Genomic DNA, 18,853 nt, shown 5'->3' with positions numbered 1-18,853 from the left:
AATAATGGCTAAACTACAGTTCTCTTGTGAGACAGAAATAAAATATTAGCAAAGTGGCAGTTGAAAAGGATTTTTCATACAAGCCCACCATAATTCAGATGAAACCAGAATTTAAATCATTTTGCAAATCTATGTCAAATACTTACTATTTCAACTCAAACCAAAGATGTTGGCCAGAAATACTGCAAATTTTTTGGTTGAAATTATTTTCTACCAATCATATTGTTGAAAAATTAACTTGTACAATCAAGGGGGCTACAAAGCTTGCAAAGAATATTTATGCCAAAATTTTAAGTAGCAGCACTTCATGTACATTTCTATAGAAATTAAAACAGATTCTAGTCTTAATGGAGTTTCAATATGCCAGAAACTTGCAATAAAGCCATTAAAAATGTATTCTGGATAATCTTGGGAGGAGTAAAGATAATTACAGATCTGAGAATCAGTGCCAAATGATTCATAACCTGTGCTTGAAGATCTTTATTGCTGCTGGAACACAACTGTTACAATTTGGGTTTTTAAAACAATGTCACAAGGGACCAGAGCTTGGAAAGAGACTTCAAAATACTTTAAAAGTTTATACTGAATCTGTTAAACAGTTATGGCCAAATGGTAGCTTAGGATAATGAATACTAAAAAAGTATTTGCATTTAATAAGTTTAGTCTACATCCTGAGCAGAATCTTCAATTGTGGAATTATACATTACATAATTTATTTTTCCTTGGTATCAAAATAATTTTTATAAATTCCATACTTACCCTCATTTTTGCACAGGCATCTTGTGTAGATTCTGTTCCTCGAAGATCTTTGATTAACATGGACCCCAGATACTGTTTAAAGCAGGAAAATAGTAAGCACTTGATAGTATAATTATTTGTACATATAAGGTCAGCACAAGAAAACAGAACAACTCCATGAGTAGGCCATAGTACTTTATTGTTATTCCTCTGTTCAGAAGAATCTTGCCAGACTAACTGCATTCTCTTGGGAACAGGCAGGTCAGGGCTTCAAGAGCTGGCCTCTGTAGCTTCCTCTCACAGAGACGCCATGTTAGACTGCTTCGTCATTTCCCCCTCTACTCTAGCTGGAGATTCTGCCACATCAGCTGAAATTAGCTTTGTAAGCTTAGTAAACCTAACTTGACTAAAGTAAGTAGCAATCAATAAAAATGTATGAGGACTACAAGATTATGCACAAGAATCAAGAATATACTTACATTGGCTTCATACTCGCAGGACTCAAATATAAGTTTCTCTGGCTGATGCTGCCAGTGCTGGACGGGAGCATAGGGAGTTGCCAGACTAGGAGGTCTGAGTGTAAGCTTTGATTCACGATGTTCCTCCTACAACACAAATAATTGTTCAAATCAGAACTTTTCATTAGGAACTAATTAATAAATAAAGAAACCAAACAGATTACATTCATTTCAAGTCATGTATTCCAAAAAACCCTCTATATCTAAATATATATAAATATACACACTTCTCTTTATGTATATAAATATCTACAGCTATGTAAAAAGTATATAAAAATAATCACACTAAAATGTTTAAAACTGTTACTTAAAGGCTTAGTGAAAATCAGGATTTCAAACACTTTTCAGCAAAATATGATGTTACTTTACGAAATTCTTAAAATTTTCAAAGATTTTAGGCTACTGATGAAAACTCCACCCAGAGTTACTCTGTGTTAAAATGGAGGGACAATAAAATTTATAAACAAAATAAATAAATTAAAAAGTGTAACTGCTAACTTAGCTGGTGCTGTATAGGTCCTGTGGAAGGAATTGTTAAAAGTCCTGTTCTGAGCTCTATTGCTTTACAGAATGGATTGAGATAGGCTAATTTGACAAACTGTGGTCACAGTTTACTTTAACTTTTTAACAACTGTTACTTCAACAACTGTTGTCTAACTAAAACATACATTCATCTGTATAATTATCAACTCTGTGATCATATAATACCTGGTCCCTGTGGTGAACTATAATTGCCTGTGGCACAGTGCCAGTGCCAAACAATACAAGATATGGAGACAGAAACTGGCTTGAATTAATTGGCTACTCCACTGGAGGAAGAAAGAATCAATCATTCCCATCCCCAGACACAGTGTCAAGAAAATATTCAGAACTAGTCACATCCCTTCCCACACATCCTTTTTGGAAATACAGAGTATTGCTGTTGTTTTTACAGTGAATATAGCCATATTCTCCAGCCAGAAAAACTGATATAGATACTGCAAGACTGGGCATTTTTTCTATGAAATATACAATAATCTCCAAAGATAAACTATCAAAATGATTTCAAGGGATCAGATTTTTCTGACCTGTGTCCTAAACTTCTCTGCTCTTGGATAAGATGCAATATCATGGATGTTCTCATGTCTCTTCTTCCCAGCATCTTCCAAAGGCAGCAGGAGATCTGCAGACCTCCCTGTGCAAGAGTCACTCTGACTCAGAGGTGAAGATGTCTGGGATATCAAATCCTGGCACTGAAATTCAAGAAATTGACATTTTTTTAAAAAAAAAACCCTCTTGTTTTGTTGATTATTTTCAAAGTCACTTATATGCATACCAAGCAGGTCAATGTCTATATACGTTTTATATTATAATTATGATCATTATTAAAATACATATGCAACCAAGCTATCTAGGCTCTCAGTGGATTGTAGCAATATAAATTATATTAAAACATCCATAGTTAAGGGAAAAAACACACCAATAATATCACAAAACAGTAAAATCATTTTCAAAACAAATCAAAATTATCAAGAACCAAAAAATACAAACTGAAATATTGATTAACAATAATTCCTTGAAGATGTTTCAGAAAAACTTGGGTCTTTGCTAACTTCTGCAAAGCCAGAAGCTTTCTGGCCTCCCCCTTTGCACTTCTCTGACCCAGAATGCCAGTAGAAGTTCCTCTTGTCTTCAGGAAGTGCATTCTGATTAAGCAGTCCTGGAATTACTTTGGTTCCAAATCATATAACATTTCATATATCAAAATTAGCACTTTGAATTCCACTTTCTAGTGAGATTTTTTTAAAGAAAAAATATTTATTTTGTAGACCTTTCTTAGTTAAAAAAAAAAATCTGAATGAGTAACAAGACCCATAAACACAACCATGGTGCTATTCTTCATAATTCTCTAAACTATTACTGAGCAGACACTGAAAACTCACTCTTAGTTGAGAGAACCTTGGTGGCTTCTGTGGGGGTTCCTCATATGGTCTGTCTGCCAGAGACGCTATTATACGTTTACGATGCCCAAGAAGATTCACCTTGAGTACCTGGAGAGAAGGGCAAAGTTAGCATATACTGTTACTAAAGATTCTCATGTTATGGCTCTCCACACTTTCTCTCAAATAGTTACAATGCTAAGGTTTATCCTAACACAGTGAATGTCCAAATTTTGATCTAAACTGGAATTCAATAAAGTATCAACTTACATTTACTAATTCTAGTTCCCAGAGGTTTTTCACTGAGTCTATAGAGCTATAGCCACTCGACAGAAATGACTGAATGTAATCTTGAAGCCCCAAGGAATCAAGCCACGCAGGGACTGAAGGTTGAGTTCCATCATAGCCTAGAGATTTCACCTGTAAAGAACACAAAGAATAGAGCATTATAACTGAACAACCCTTAAAACATTTTAGATATTTCAATGTGATTGTCAGATTGCATTCAGCTATGCAAGGTTTTTTTAACAAATGGTATAAATAATTTGTATTAAGTGGAAATAAATCATTGGGCAAATGACTTAGTTTAATTGGATCTCAATGGCTCTTCTCTTTTTCCATTAAGTATTGATAAAGTATCAATTTTGGAAGGCAAAATTGGTGGGAAGAGGTTTAATGCCAGTATGTTAATTTTCTATTCCATGAAAATTATTAGCTATTCCAAATAGCTTTTGCATCAGACATACACATATTTTTCTGTTCAACACCCCTCTCTCTACAATTCTTTTTTATAGAAAAAGGGCAATCAGTGTCATGTGCTGTTTAGTTAGTCACACAGTTCCCTTAACAACCAGGTCAAATTGATTTTATGCCATAAAAAATAGGAAAGGGGAGAGGCAAGATGCCACTCTCATTAGTGAGACTGTCACTCTAATTTTAAAATCTACAGTCAAATGTACTTCTTAACAGATCCAATGGGAGCAGAGCCTGGAGATACCTAGTTTGGGTATGATACAATAGTGGCCCCCTAAAGTGTGAATGGAAAAGAAATTAGATAATGTTAATACCGTTTCACAATAGTTGTGATGGTTGTAACAATTGCTTTTAACTCTGGAGTAAAAATAGACTTGGAAGATATTCCTTTATCTTTATGAATAATGTAGTGAACCTAAAGAAACTCACAATCTCTCTCTCTCTGATACACAGAGAGAGAGAGAGAGAGAGAGGGAGGGAGGGAGAGGGAGGGAGAGGGAGAGAGAATGTCTTCTTTGTCAAAGTTGAGATATTACATCTTTGGAACTGAATGCAACTGCATTTCCTTTTGTTAACTACAGCCTTCTGGAATTCAAGGAAAACAAGCAGATTTGTGCAATAATACAATATACTTTAGTACTGCCTAAGAACTATGAAGTTGCCTAAAATTGCTGAAAGAAGAAGCAATTTTGGGGGGGTTCTAAAGGAAAATCTGGATCATAAATTCTTCACAAGAATTGCCATGTTCCCAAATCTGATATCATCTTATGTTGCTTTGAAAGTTGGGTCTACAGAAATATTGGAGAAAAGGATAACAACCACAAAGAATAAGAAATTTAAGTGTGTGTGTGTGTTGGGGTAATTACTTCTTATATTATTTTCTGCCAGTCTTCTGGGCAAGCTATGTTTGAAGATACCCTGTTTTCCAGTTCAATTAATGCCAGCTGCTGCAGCAGTTCAGGAAACAGACACACAGAAACAGTTTTAGCTTCCAGTAGTCTTCCTTTTTAGGTAAATGTCTATGGTCATGCATTCTTGTTCTAGTTATTTTATGAACAAAATCCCTACCATAGAAGACTACTTAGAGCAGTGGTTCTCAACCTGTGGGTCGGGACCCCATTTGGGGTCAAACGACCATTTCATGGGGGTCGCCAAACCATGCTGTCCGCCATTTTTTTCCCTTTTCCCTAGCTGTCCTACTCCCTCTTATTGGTGGCCACACCCACTTGGGGGTCACCACAACATGGGGAACTGTATTATGGGGTCACGGCATTAGAAAGGTTGAGAACCACTGACTTAGAGTCTATGATATGATTTATTCCTATCTCTTATTTATATACTATTTTCAAAATATACCTTTTAAGCAGCAACAACTTTTTATTGTATCCATTAACTCCATAAGCTGTATACAAAGTTGTGTAAGAATCTATTTGATTCTCCAATTTCGTCCAGATGTGCTGTCTCAAAAAGCCTTGATTTAAGAAGGTACATGACAAGCTCTTTAAGATTCTACACTGAATAGATGGAATTCAGCTTTTGTTTTCCCCCAATCCTGTCTTGTGCAAACTAATCTATATACCAGCACAACTGGTAAACATCAGATCATGCCTTTAAATTTCCCTAAGTTTTCTTAGAAAAGTGATTTAGCTATTATACCATACTAATTTGCTAGCTAGTCCCAGACTATCATAGAAAGAGCACTGTCTTTAATTCTACAAAGTGCTGACCAGTCCTCTTATGGGGACAGGTCACTATATAAGCCTGACTATATAAGTCTGACTTCATACCTAGGGTGCAAAAATCACAGCTGCTATTTAGTGAGAAATTAAAAAAAACAAGAGATAAAATCCCACTTATGACACTTAAAACCTGCCATCTCTTGGAAACAGGTTCTTTCAGTCTATTCCACATATGAGAAACTTTTCTAATGGCCCTTAACGGAAAGGTATAACTTGGCAATTCACAACAATTCAACCAGAGAAATATTCAGTGTTGTCATCGGATGCTTTGCTACAACGGTTAACATGCTGGACTTGTCGACTGGAAAGTTGGCATTTCAAGACCCAAGCATCACATGATGGGGTGAGCTCTAATTCTTGCCCCAAATCTTGCCAACCTAGCAGTTCAAAAACATGCAAATTTAAGTAGAAAAATAGGTACCACTTAGGTGGGAAAGTAATAGTATTCTGTGCACCTCAGTATATAATCATGCCAGCCACATGACCATGGCAGCGTCTTCAGACAATGCTGAATCCCTCAGCTAGGAAATGGAGATGAGCACCACCCCTTAGGGATGGACACAGATGGACAGGGGGAACTTTTACCTTTACAATACTTTACAATTTGACCTCCTACATGAAAGAAAAATGCTAGCTCTTTTATGCTTTCTCAAAAAGTGACACTATTGAATAAACAGGTTACCACAGTGTTATAGTGAGATTGGAGAAATGCAATTCAAAGTCCCTACCCATGCTTGAAGCTCAGAGTGATCACAGATCTGAACCAAATTAAGATGCTTTGAAATTAGGCTGAAGCCTATATGAAAGCAGCCTGAAGTCTACAGATTGCCCACTACCTGTCATAATCATAAATTTATTTAAGTTTAACTAATGTTAAATATTTAACATTAATTGTAACATATTTTTTCTGTTTGGGGGTTTTATTCATTTTTTAATGTGTTTTATTTTCAAATCTAGTCCATCACCAAAATAAACTCTATTATAACATTTAAGAAATGCCTTGTAGTTTTCTATCCATCATTACACTGACATGAAAACATTTTTTCTGTATGTAAAAATAGATTATTATTTTAACCTTAGGAAGGGAACGTGCTGCTTGGAGAAGTTTTCTGCGATGTTGTGGATCACTAATACCAATTTCCCGAAGGTCCTGATCTTCCATAACATTACATCCCTACAGAGAACAAAAAAAAAAAAAGAAATATTTAGAAATACAATTCTGCTTTAGACCAATAAACGCAGGACTTGCTATGAAACATAGAATTCATCTTCTAGAAAACCTTAAAAATACAGCAATAACAATGAATATTATGACAAGCTTAATATTCTATTTAGATGATACCAGTAACATTGAAAATAAGGTACTAAATGACAGAGACACATAACAAATGTTATATAGTCTAATAAAAGACAGAAGGTTAAATTGAAATATCTCAGCAGTGCTTCTCATCCTTAGCAACTTTAAAATATGAGCTCACACATTCTAAGTTGCCAAGTTTAAGAAAAACTGTACTCCTCCAGCAGTCCCAAACTTTAAACTGCATTATCAACTAGTTGCCTATCCTGAATTATAGGGTTTATTATTGGATTTCCTCTATTAAGAGAGCATAATCCTGGTGGTCTGCACAAATATCTTTGGACTGACACAAAGAGAAACAATTTATAAGAGATTATGTAATAAACAACATATTAAAACTGGGATAAACACCGGAAAAGAATCAGTCCAGACTTACCATTTCTTGGGTCAGTATTAAATATTTATTTTGACAAATAGGAAACTATAAAGAAATTATAGAGAGCCAGTTTGGTTTAGTGGTTAAGACACCAGGCTAGTAATCAGGAGACTGTGAGTTCTAGTCCTACCTTAGGCATGAAATCTATCTGGGTGACCTTGGGCCAGCCATTCTCTCAGCCCAACCCATTTTACAGGTTGTTGCAGGAAAAGTAGGAGGAGGAAAGAATATTATGTAACCAATAAATAAAATAACATGATTTGTTTAAATAATATGCAAAGAACCTGGAGAACCAGTAGGAAATATTTTAATCACATGTCCAAAATAGACATTAATGTTTCTCTACTCTCTACATTGCTACAAATAGCAGTTGCAAGCACGATTAGGATTGATGAGGCTTTCCCCATGTTTGTCCCGGTTCAAATTCCCCAGTTGCTATTTGCGCCTTAAAAAAAAAAATAAAATGCATATTTAACTTCCCTGAAAGGAAAAATGCAGTGTTGTACTTTATGTGATTTTAATTAGAGAAAATGGTGTGAAATGGATAGCTTTAATTTGACCCTCTTTTTGGATGCAAAAAGAAGTGGCCTGGTTCCATGGCCTGGCATGGGATCAAACAATTCTGAACTCCCTGCATCAAATAAGAGAAGATACAGCACGTGAACTGGATGGAGTCTCTCCCTGTAGTATAGGTCCCTCTGCTTAGAACTCTATCATTTGTATTCATTCATATGAACATCAGCATGACTAGGTTGAAAATTAGAAACATCAGTGGCCCTGAAGCATTTTTTCCAAAAAGAGTACCTTAAGATATGGCTACCAAAATCTGGCTCCTTCATGAAGTATTACCGAATGGAAGCTTGCACAGCCCAACGATGCTAAAAACTGTATAGATAGGAGTGCATATTCCCAACAAGGTAACCCATGGTAAGCAAGTCACAGACAAGGGTCTTATTAAATACAATTCCCTGGAGAAGAAAATTGTCATTGACTCCACTATTCTGTCAAGAAAACCAAATGGGCATTGACAACCAGGACAATGTTAATATGACACAAGCTCCCTACTTTGGAAATTATTCAACTGATTACTGGGGGGAAAGTACAAGGCAGGTATAAATAGCATTGTTATACTCTGGATTAAAACTGAAAGGACATCCAAAAACATTCAGGTATATATGGTCAGAGAAAAAGGAAAGTTCAATGCTGCAAAGATACTAGCATATGGAATGTCAGTTGTGAAACAAGGAAACTAGATTTTGATGGAGTAGAAATGTCAAGATTTAACACTGATATTCTGGCAATCTGTCAAAAAGACATCTGGAACTGGTCACTTCACATTAGAGGAGAATCAGATCTTTTACTGTTAGATGCAAAAATCATTACACGTAGTCCTTGAGATATGACCATAATCGAGCCTGCCCATTATGGCTGCATGTTGTCACAGCTGTTAAGTGAGACAGCCTTGCTTGATGACCAGCACTCCCTGTTCTCCCTGATGTGGCCATTAAAAGAATGTCCAAGTCATTAAGCAAAGCACAGGGAGCCTCAAATGGAGGCCCTGGGAGACCTAGCCCAGGTCAAGGCCCATCTGCCCCAGGGCTCCATCACCCTGACGCATTCAATGCTCTGTTCTCTGCTCCTTGAGGTCTTCACAGGCCTTGACCTCCTCCCAACCTGGCCACTCAGCCACCTAAGGCAGCCTAAAGCCGGACAGCAGAAGCTACTGGTACCTGGGAACTCAAATTTGGCCTACTCCTCGCCCAGGTCCAGGGCCCAGCAGCACCCAATTTACCCTTTTGCTTTTTGCAGAGGCACCTGACGATGTAAGGCTCAGCTTTCTTACAGAGGCTACCCGCCTCATGGCAATCTTTTGCTGTTCTGAAAGCAGGTAGTATTCCATTTTTAAGGAGAATCAATATGTTTATGGAGTTTGTGGAGTTTTCTTAAAAACTGGAGCCTCCTATTTTATGACAAAAATACCTCCCTACAGAATATCACTGAGGTTGGGAAGAAGATCTGGACAACATGAGAGTAATGAGTTGTCAAGGTAATAATTTAATAGCTAAACAGCTTATATAATGATGTAATGTAAGGTGGATGATGCAATGATAGGAATGACTCAGCAGGTGTCTGTATCCCTTTAAGAGCCTGAGTATAAAAGGGAAGGCTTTTGCTGCTGTGTTCTCTCTTGTCCGTTTCCTGCTGTAACTGCTGTGTGTTGGAGTTTGCTGTATTACCATGTGTATGTATTTTGTTCCTAGTGTATATTGTAGATAGTGTAATACAAATCACCATTTAATACAAACCAATTTACTGTATTTACTCATGGGTTACCTCAGCACAATAAGACTGTGCATGCTCTGACATTAGTAAATGCGAAAACTCAGGTCACCTTATTTAACTTGTATCCAGAGGTATACAAGAACTAGAAAAATAGAAATTTGAATTAAAATTCCTGGAAAAGCATCTACTACCTAAATATGCTGGTTATACCATACTGATTGCTGAAAGGAAGATTTAAGGAATTTCTTGTAAAAGATGAGACAAAGCAGTGCAAATGAAGCTGAAGTAATAACATGCTTTATCTTCCTAGGCTCAAAGGTTTACAGGACAGGGATTGTAGCCATGTGATAAACTAGGTACAATATTAAAGTGCAAACAAATCGCACACTGACAATAGATATTGCCAAGACTGTGATTTCTCAGTTGTAATGTTGTGAAAATGGGTCATCAGAAAGTCTGAAAAAAATAATGTATTTGAATTGCAGTGCTTGAGAAAATTGTTGAAAATATTTTGAATCACAAGTAAAACAATAATTCATACTGGATGAAGTAAAATCAGATTGCTCACTGACAGCATCGAGAATGAAGCTAAATCTTAAATATTTTGGACTTGTGAAGTCAAGAGTCATTGTTGAAGATCCTGATGTTGCAAAAATCAAAGACAATAGAAAAAGAATCTGACAGAAGATAAGAGAGCTAGAAGTTAAGACAAACATGAGTTTACAAAGTTTTAAAGAGACAGTTGCTAACACTGTTCTGTCTATGAGTCAGAAATGACCGAATCACCACTACCAAATTTGGACTGTAAAAATCCAGATGACCAATACTGGATGGCAATAAGATTTACCTTATCTCAATATAAATTTACTTTGATACAATCCCTGTCTACGAAGAACCAACATAGTTAAAATAAAAGCTATCTTATATGGTTAAAAAATTAACATGCACGTAGCTGGTTCAAAACGCCCAAGTTGAGGGCCTTAGTCTCCTGAATAACTTCTCATTTAAAATAAGCTGCTTTTGACAATCAGAAACAATGACATGATGACATGGTGAGCCAGGTGTCAGGAAGCAGTTTGAAGGAGGATGAAAATGTCCAAGCCCTAGCTCGTTTTAACCATCAATAGACATAACAATCTGTGATTATTAAACAGGGAAATTTGCAATTAGATCTAACCAGTAGCAAACAAGTATGATTTTTGTGAAGGTAATGTCACAAAAGGGTTTATACAATTCATGCACCCCTTCTCTTCTTCCTTACTGTACATAAACGCCAATGCTTTCTAAGAAGTTATATTTTATAGCTATCATTGCTAACATTGTATAGAAGCTCAGCCTGCAGCAAAACATTATAGTGTGAAGAATTTTAAGTTCTACCAACTACAATGTTCCCCTTTGGGTCAGTCAAGCCTAGCTGGAGTTCCTTCACATTTTATGGATCTCCTTTCATTGGCAAATGGTGGTATCTTGTTTGGAGATCAGGACTAGTACAGACAGGCAGATGGAACTTCAATTTGCTGTGAAATACAGAAAGCAACTTGTTGTCTCTTAGATCGGTAGTCCCATTTTAGTTTTCCAGATCCTTTAGCTAGTTGTTTATTAAAAGTTTTAGGATGCAAATACTCTGACAGGCATTGATACTTTCCAATCTGAAATAAAATAGAAATTCTGTGTTGTCTCACAGGAAGTAGGATTCCCGCTAGCCTTGGCCACACAATAACTAATGGAAAAGGATGAACCCTTTTCAAGAGCTCCCTTTTATCTTTTTTATATCAGGCCCAGCAGCACAGCACATGAATAACACCATTCTTTGAGTAATAAAAAGTAGTTAATAAAAAAGATTGCTTTGGGTTTCCAATTTATACTTATTTTTAAAAGGAAGCAGCAAAAAGAATTTTGGAAACAAGCATTTGCTTTTGAAACAACATGAAAACAAAGTAATCATTATTGTGATTAATTCTAAGTTTTAATTGAACTACATTATTACTTTTTATTGTATATTGTTGTACTTTATTGTTGTATTTGGCTGTTATTTCCACATGGTGCTTAGAATTAGTTCATTGAAGCCTCCCATACATTCACAGGTAGACAAGAAGCACCTATGAATCTGCTTTCTTAGGAATATGTTTCCTAAACTGGATTATTCAAAGAGGTTTCTGGGGTTAATCTTGATTCTTTGCCATCTACCTGAAGACACAGGAAGTGCTCAATGTCTTCCTGTGAACATCTTTCAATAAGTCCTTTAATACTCTCCATTTGATTTCTGTTTGAAATAAAGCTTTGAATATAGTGTTTATTTATGTCTGGACAGCTTTTTTGCTCCAAACATTGTCTAGAAAGAGTGAGGAATAAAGATTGGATCTGTCATATAACCCTGTTTATTATTCAGCTAGCTAGATCATTTACATAGCATTCATTTCCTATATTTTTGCCAACAGCTAAGATTACATGTTCGTTCATTTTTCTCACCATGTACATGTATACATCCAAACTAGACTGTTGTTTCTCTGTGTCATAGAATATATGTCTGTATATGCAATTATTTATGTAGTATATATTGGAGGTGGTGATTCTTTGAGAGCTGTATGCAATGAAATTTCATTTTAATGTATACTGATTGGAGTACATTTAAAGTGACAATAAAGTTATTCTATTCTATTCTGTTCTGTTTACTATAAACAGAACTATAATTCTGTTTTACTATAATTACTTTTAAAAGGAAGCTTCAGCAAGATATTTTGCTAAACAGTTTATGAAAATACAGTTACCTCAGTCAACATTTCTATCACCTTCACTAACGCTGATAAAAAAATTTCTGGAAATGTTCCCTTTACAAAAATATGTTCTAATTTTTCTTGACAATACTTCTGCAGTTTCTATATTTTTTTCTGGACATATTCAGTAGGCAACAGAGAAGAACAGATTAATGATTTTTAAAATTATAATCATTGCTTGTTGGTGTAATTGGGATATAGTCTGGATTCTAATGCTGTATACGCTTTGAAAATGACTCAAAGAAGTGCTTTAGGCTCATCTGAGCATTTTCTTTATCTTCATTAAAGCAATCTTTATGTTTTTCAGGCTTCCATATAAGTCTGGAATTAGATATGGCTGCTTTAAGTAGTTAATTCGTTAAAATGAATGTTTCTTAAAAAAATTACCCCTTTTGTTCAGGATCTCACAGAAGCCTAGAAAAAGAAGAGGCTAATTTAATGAATAGCAGAGAGGAGCTGAGCTTATGTAATACCAAAAGCAGTTTGTCCAAAATATTCCTGAAGAATGCCCATCTCACTCATTGCTATCTGAAATTTTAGTTGAATGCATTTATCCTTCCACCTCAAAACTAACTTCAATTTAATTAGAAAAAAATGTTAAACATTATGTACCAATGCTTTTTGTATTACAAATTGCTTAGGAATGACAAAAAGTTCGCTGCATCTATTTGGCCTAAGGCAGTAATGCATGTATAGATATTAACTGGTTTTCTGAGTGGTGGAGGTTCTCCCTTTGAATATGATTCACTTTGAAGGGTAAAATGGCAAGTCATTTAGCATTTTACACGCCACTGGCCAGTCATCTGTCAGAACACTAGGAGGGAAAACACAACCCTTTAGATATACAGTACAGCTAGGAACATTTCTGTTAAAATTAGCATTGGTTCATCTTCAGTGAAGACAAGCTGAAGTATTACCTGAGCATTTTGTTTCCTATCCAATCTTTTTAGAAACAATTTATCAAATTAAACAAACCCAGGAAAACCAAACTAAACAAATACTTCTCAAAACAGTTGTAACAGTGGATTTGAGGGAACACTATAATGAACACAGAAAAAAATATTGATTATTCTTAATAGTTGAATCATGCAGATAGTGAATATAAAAATATGAAATTCAGTATTGATGCAATGAACTGATGGTACTCAGCTTTGCATATCCAATCTTTGGTTGTCTTGGCCCATACTGAACCCTTAAAAGTAATTGACACATTAAAAATTAGGCCATCTCATCCTTTATGTCCTTCTTTTGGTGAAATTAGAAATTAGTAGGTATATTAGGTCTTACCCTATTCACAAAAAATATTGCAATTATATATGTATTTTTAAGAGGTAAAAACATTTATTCTAGTGATCCAATACTGAACTAAATATAGCTTCTTTTTTGAACATTATATTCTAAAACATTATATTTCACAAAAGCTTTAGATGTTACATTACATTAATCAGTTCTTCATTTTTATTACTTTGATTGTTTTGAACATTTATGTTATTATTTTATAAGCATGTTGTTATGTTTAATCAGCAAAAGAAAATACATATTTATACATATACTATATATATCAGTATTAGTAGATTAATGCAAAATTAATAAGCAGAGCAATTTCAGGGAAAAAAGTGGAAAATAAACCAAGGAAAACAATAAAATAAACAACTGCAAAAAAGTTAACTAGCTCCAACTGTATTACGAATAGTCTTCACTGAATGACCATAATTAAACCTGAAATGTTGTTTGTACGTCTGGGTGGTCAAATTGAGTCACATGAAATGACTCAATTTTTATTGAGATACCACAGTCATTAAGCAAACCACATGGTCTTTAAATGAACCACACTTAAAGCAAATTCAGCGTATCCAGTGGGCTGGATTTTTTGCCATTTTCTGATAGAAAAATGTCACAAATCATGGTCATGTGAACACAGGATGCTGGAACCAGTTATAAATGCAACCTGGGTGCTAAGTTTTATATGAAGAAGACTCATGTGGTAGCATACTGTATTATATAAAATATTTCAATTTTTGAATTTTCATTACAATACCTTTTAGAGAAGCATTTTTGCAGGTATAGTTGAATGAGGCAATGCTAGGTATTGGCTTATGACATTTGAAGCCATCTCCATACCTCACTATACAATACATCTGGATGTTGATTGTTGGTGGGAAGATGTTTTTATGTCCAGATGAGCATAATTAGCTCCAAAATTAAGATCAGACCATTAATCAAGAAGCAAACAATACCCCAAACAAGAAACTGCCATTCAGGCTAACAGTAAATGGCTCAACCAATTGCCATTGGGGCAGTAACACATCTAAGACCACTCCCATTAACACTGACCTAGCAAACCACAGGAATATAAACTGAGGGAAAACCGCATTCATTACTAGCATTGTTGATGTGATCTAGTTTGGGTAATGAAATGTCTGCATAAAATCTATGAAGCTCAGAGAGCACCCAGGACCCATCATTTCAATCCTGAGCTAGAAATAGTCTCCTTTACTGAATTGCCAATATTTTTTTATTGCTTGGAGTAAACTCTGAATTACAGTGGAAACTTAGGGCAACCACTGCAAAGGACTGAAGCACAGGTGTTAATGTTTGTGGCCTCTAGCACCAATTACACACAGAGGTCACTGCATTTTGTACTAACTCCATTTCTGAATGGTTTTTCAAGGATGCCTCATGTAAAATGCACTGCAAGAGTTCAACCAGGAGATTAAAATTTATAACTATGAAAATCCTCAGAACAATCATTACCCATATGGCATATTTTATTGTGAAAAATTAAAATCAAATTTGCACAGATGGAAAGCTCTGGATTCTATTACTATCCCAATAACTTTAGGAACATAGCTAGATGTTCCATTGGTGGAAATAAAAAATTGTTTATAAGCCTGCATTTTGCGAGAGATTGGCTAAGTAAACTGGTAAAATACTGGACTGAAATAACAAATGTAATTTATAGTTCATTGTATGACTATACAATTTGATGAATAGTTTCTACTAAAACATAGCATCTGAATTAGCCTTTCAGCCTCTGAATAAAACACAATATTACTGTTTGATTTTATCCCCTCATAGTGTGTGAATTTTATACAATACATTGGAGGCTAGCAAGGTATTTACTTCTTTTCCCCAATACATTTGTTACCAATGTTATCCATGAATGGGAGAGGAATGTGCTACATTAGACAAACCACGCTTGTCCTAATCTGTCTATAAAAAACACAGTTCTTCCCTAGCATTGAGAAAAGGGGAACTAACTGACTGTTCCTTTCTTTGATTCCAGAATTTAATTTTCCCACATACTATATGAATTGCCTAATTTAAATGGACTGTGAATGATCTGACCTATTCATTACTCTCTAAGATCAAACCAAGGACTATTCACAGATTATGTTTTATGTTGAGAAACGCAGTAATTGCTGCAAAAACATCTCTCAATTTGGTTACATTTATCAGAAAACCATAAGGTTCATAATATGCAATATTTACAGAGTATTATTCAAAATATATTTGACACAATCCTCTTGCCTTTCATACCAATTATTATTTTTGATTTTAATCCTTTTGGAATTTTGAAACTTAACACTGAAATGTATAGTAGTGGAGTGTAAGCTATTTTAATCTCAACATAAAGCAGAATATTTCAAGAACTCCTTTCTGATTTTTCTTGTAAATCTACAAAAAAACCTCCTGCTGACTCCATGTTGATATAGTTAGAAATTTTTCAATATTAAAAACAAAATATACACATATTTTAGGCAATGTTATCTACAATGACAAAAAAATGAACTATGTTTTATCATTCTATGAACAGAAACTAACTTAATTTATATTATGGCTGAAGCAATTAGCTTAATAGCCATCTGGCAAAATGAAAATCATTACTCAATGTACTTAGCTACTTTATATATCAGTGAGATTTAATGTAACTTCTTTGTGCCAGTCCTTTAGAATTATATAACTCTAAACTCACTATTTAACAAAACCTTAAAAAATTAGACTGACAAAATATGAAACAAGGGACCATAATTTTCCATAACATTTTCCCCAATTTGACTTAAGGTACCAGTCCATAAAGTACTTAATATTTGTTAATTATGGTTCAATATAAATTATTTTAAAAGGATATTATGGTTCTTTTATGAAATCTATTAAGAGTATTGAGAATGAACACTTTGGTCAACAGTAGCATCTATAATATATGTCTCAAATACGAGCAGTTGGGATCCATGTCCAGATTCATGCAAGAAAGAACACCAAAGACATGAAAGTGAGTAGAAAATCCAAGGTTGGGTTTGTGTAATTCTTCACTTGTGTTTAGTTCTACTTTAAATATCTGAAAAATGTAGAAACGTCAATTAGAATTTTCAACACATTTTTCTTTAAGAAAAAAGAGAGGGCTAAAGTAACTAAATTGAGTTGGTGCCTCCTCACTTTGTGCACAGGAATCAAAATTGTTAGCCAAGTATTGAAAGTTCACAACTGGATTTCTTAAGAGAAGGGGGCATTCCCTATTCCTAATCTAGGGCTAATAAATAAATAAATAAATAAATAAATAAATAAATAAATAAATAAATAAATGTGTGTGTGTGTGTGTGTGTGTGTATATATATATATTTAGAAATAAAAACAAAAATGCGACTCTTGGGGGTATTCATATTGTCAAAATAATGATCACCAAGAGAATATCTATCAAAAATAGAATTTAATCCACCAAGCTTTCGTCTTATATATATATATATATATATATATATATATATATATATATATATATATATAGAGAGAGAGAGAGAGAGAGAGAGAGAGAGAGAGAGAGAACATATATATGCAAAACGTTACTGTGCACATTTTTACACTATATAACAGCCTCCAAAATGCAGAGAATTTAAGTATTTTGTTCCTGCTTTACTTAACAATTTTTTTATGAAAACCAAAAGAATACAGTAGTACAGACTATATAGCATCCCAAGTTTTTTTAAAAAATTAAAAGATTACTTGCTAGGACTAGCAAACATCTTTTCAGATTTCAGCACAAATTATAACTAGGAAAAGTGCACGTGTATGTATGTGCGCATGTGTTAATAGGAAATATAAATATTCTTCCATTCATCTTTATTAGAAAAAACTGAAATATTCAAAAGCTTTTAAGTGTTGAAGTGGGAGATTACTATAACAATTGGAGTCTGGATAAACATGTGTGCCCTAAAGCCTAATACACTAGAATAATAACTGAATTTTAAAGATTAATTTAAATGTTAAAAATTTAAATACATGCAAAAGTTTTATAGACAATAACTAAACTTAGATATCCTTCTCTAACATCTCTTCAACTGTCCCAATTTTGGCATGATTATCAAACTTCATGATACAAACAGAACAGTCATGAACAAAAGAAAATATTTTCATTCCAGTATGCTGATCCAAATGTAGCTGGATAATTGGAAGGCGAAACCTTGAAATAACTAGTACAACACTAACAAATAATACTGCATTCTGTCCCTATTACTTTCTAAAACTGACCACAGAAATACCCAAAATTAAAGCAGTGTTCTGCAAAATATTATAGTGTAATCTGGGTTTGTTTCTCAGTTTCAGAACTAATTAGATGTTTTTGAGTAACAAAGAGTTTTACAAGTAGATATCTAAACAATTCAGGAAATTTATTTTGGGCTTCCATATGAAACCTACTGAACAAAGAGAAACATATTTTCTAACTTGTTTCCCTCCCCCCCAAAAAAGTAATTCAGAAGCCTCTGTTTCAAAGATGGAATTTCACTAGGTATATTCTACACTGAAGGACTTGCAAATGTGTATTTTATATACTGAAGATTGATAAATCACCATCTCACAATACTTTCTCCATGGTTAAATGTAAAAAAAAATGATAGGGAATTATATTAAGTCATGTATCTCCCACTAAATTTTCATTTCCGTTGTGCCAATGAATGAGTAAAAATTATGCAGATTTTTACTAACGTTCAGCAATTTCAGCTATACTAATGACATTCTGTTTTAAGAGAAGAAATGAATACCAGGCAGATAAATTGTGTATTTTTTTATCTTAATTAAGATGGCTAGGGCTAAAGCTTCTTTTCTCCCAATAATGTTGTTCTTAAGTAGTAGGCTTAGCAATAAAGACAGAATCTTTTAAAAAAGAAATATATTCACATCTGCAGTAAGTGTATACAATATACTGGAGATTAGATACATTTGTTTTCATAGTATTTAGCATGTGGTATATATTTTAACATTGCAGGCATTTACCAACAAGCAACTAAGTATATAAATGAACATGGCAGTGAAATATATATTCTCAAACTGACGGACTGCTGAAATTGGACTAAGATATGAGTACTTTAGGGGTTGAATTACTTCAGATATGTTTCGATTAGA

At 34.3% G+C, this 18,853-nt stretch overlaps 1 protein-coding gene across 20 annotated transcripts in view; it reads right to left on the bottom strand.

The window, feature by feature from the left end:
* Positions 1-18,853, bottom strand: part of ANKS1A (ankyrin repeat and sterile alpha motif domain containing 1A) — a 119,410-nt gene that overhangs the window by 12,489 nt on the left and 88,068 nt on the right. For all 20 annotated transcript variants that reach the window (XM_039339165.1, XM_039339189.1, XM_039339223.1 and 17 more), the window contains 6 exons: positions 6,743-6,841; positions 3,446-3,595; positions 3,179-3,286; positions 2,324-2,488; positions 1,218-1,343; positions 760-831 (listed from right to left, as the gene is read on the bottom strand). In XM_039339165.1, the coding sequence (XP_039195099.1) occupies positions 760-831; positions 1,218-1,343; positions 2,324-2,488; positions 3,179-3,286; positions 3,446-3,595; positions 6,743-6,841 (720 nt within the window). The remainder of the gene's footprint in view (positions 1-759; positions 832-1,217; positions 1,344-2,323; positions 2,489-3,178; positions 3,287-3,445; positions 3,596-6,742; positions 6,842-18,853) is intronic.

Source organism: Crotalus tigris, unplaced genomic scaffold (assembly GCF_016545835.1).
Source record: "Crotalus tigris isolate CLP2741 ecotype Arizona unplaced genomic scaffold, ASM1654583v1 scf7180000017550.10884619, whole genome shotgun sequence".
NCBI lineage: Eukaryota > Metazoa > Chordata > Lepidosauria > Squamata > Viperidae > Crotalus > Crotalus tigris.
The sequence above is the reverse complement of the archived record's forward strand: the minus strand, read 5'-3'. Positions and strand labels throughout refer to the sequence as shown.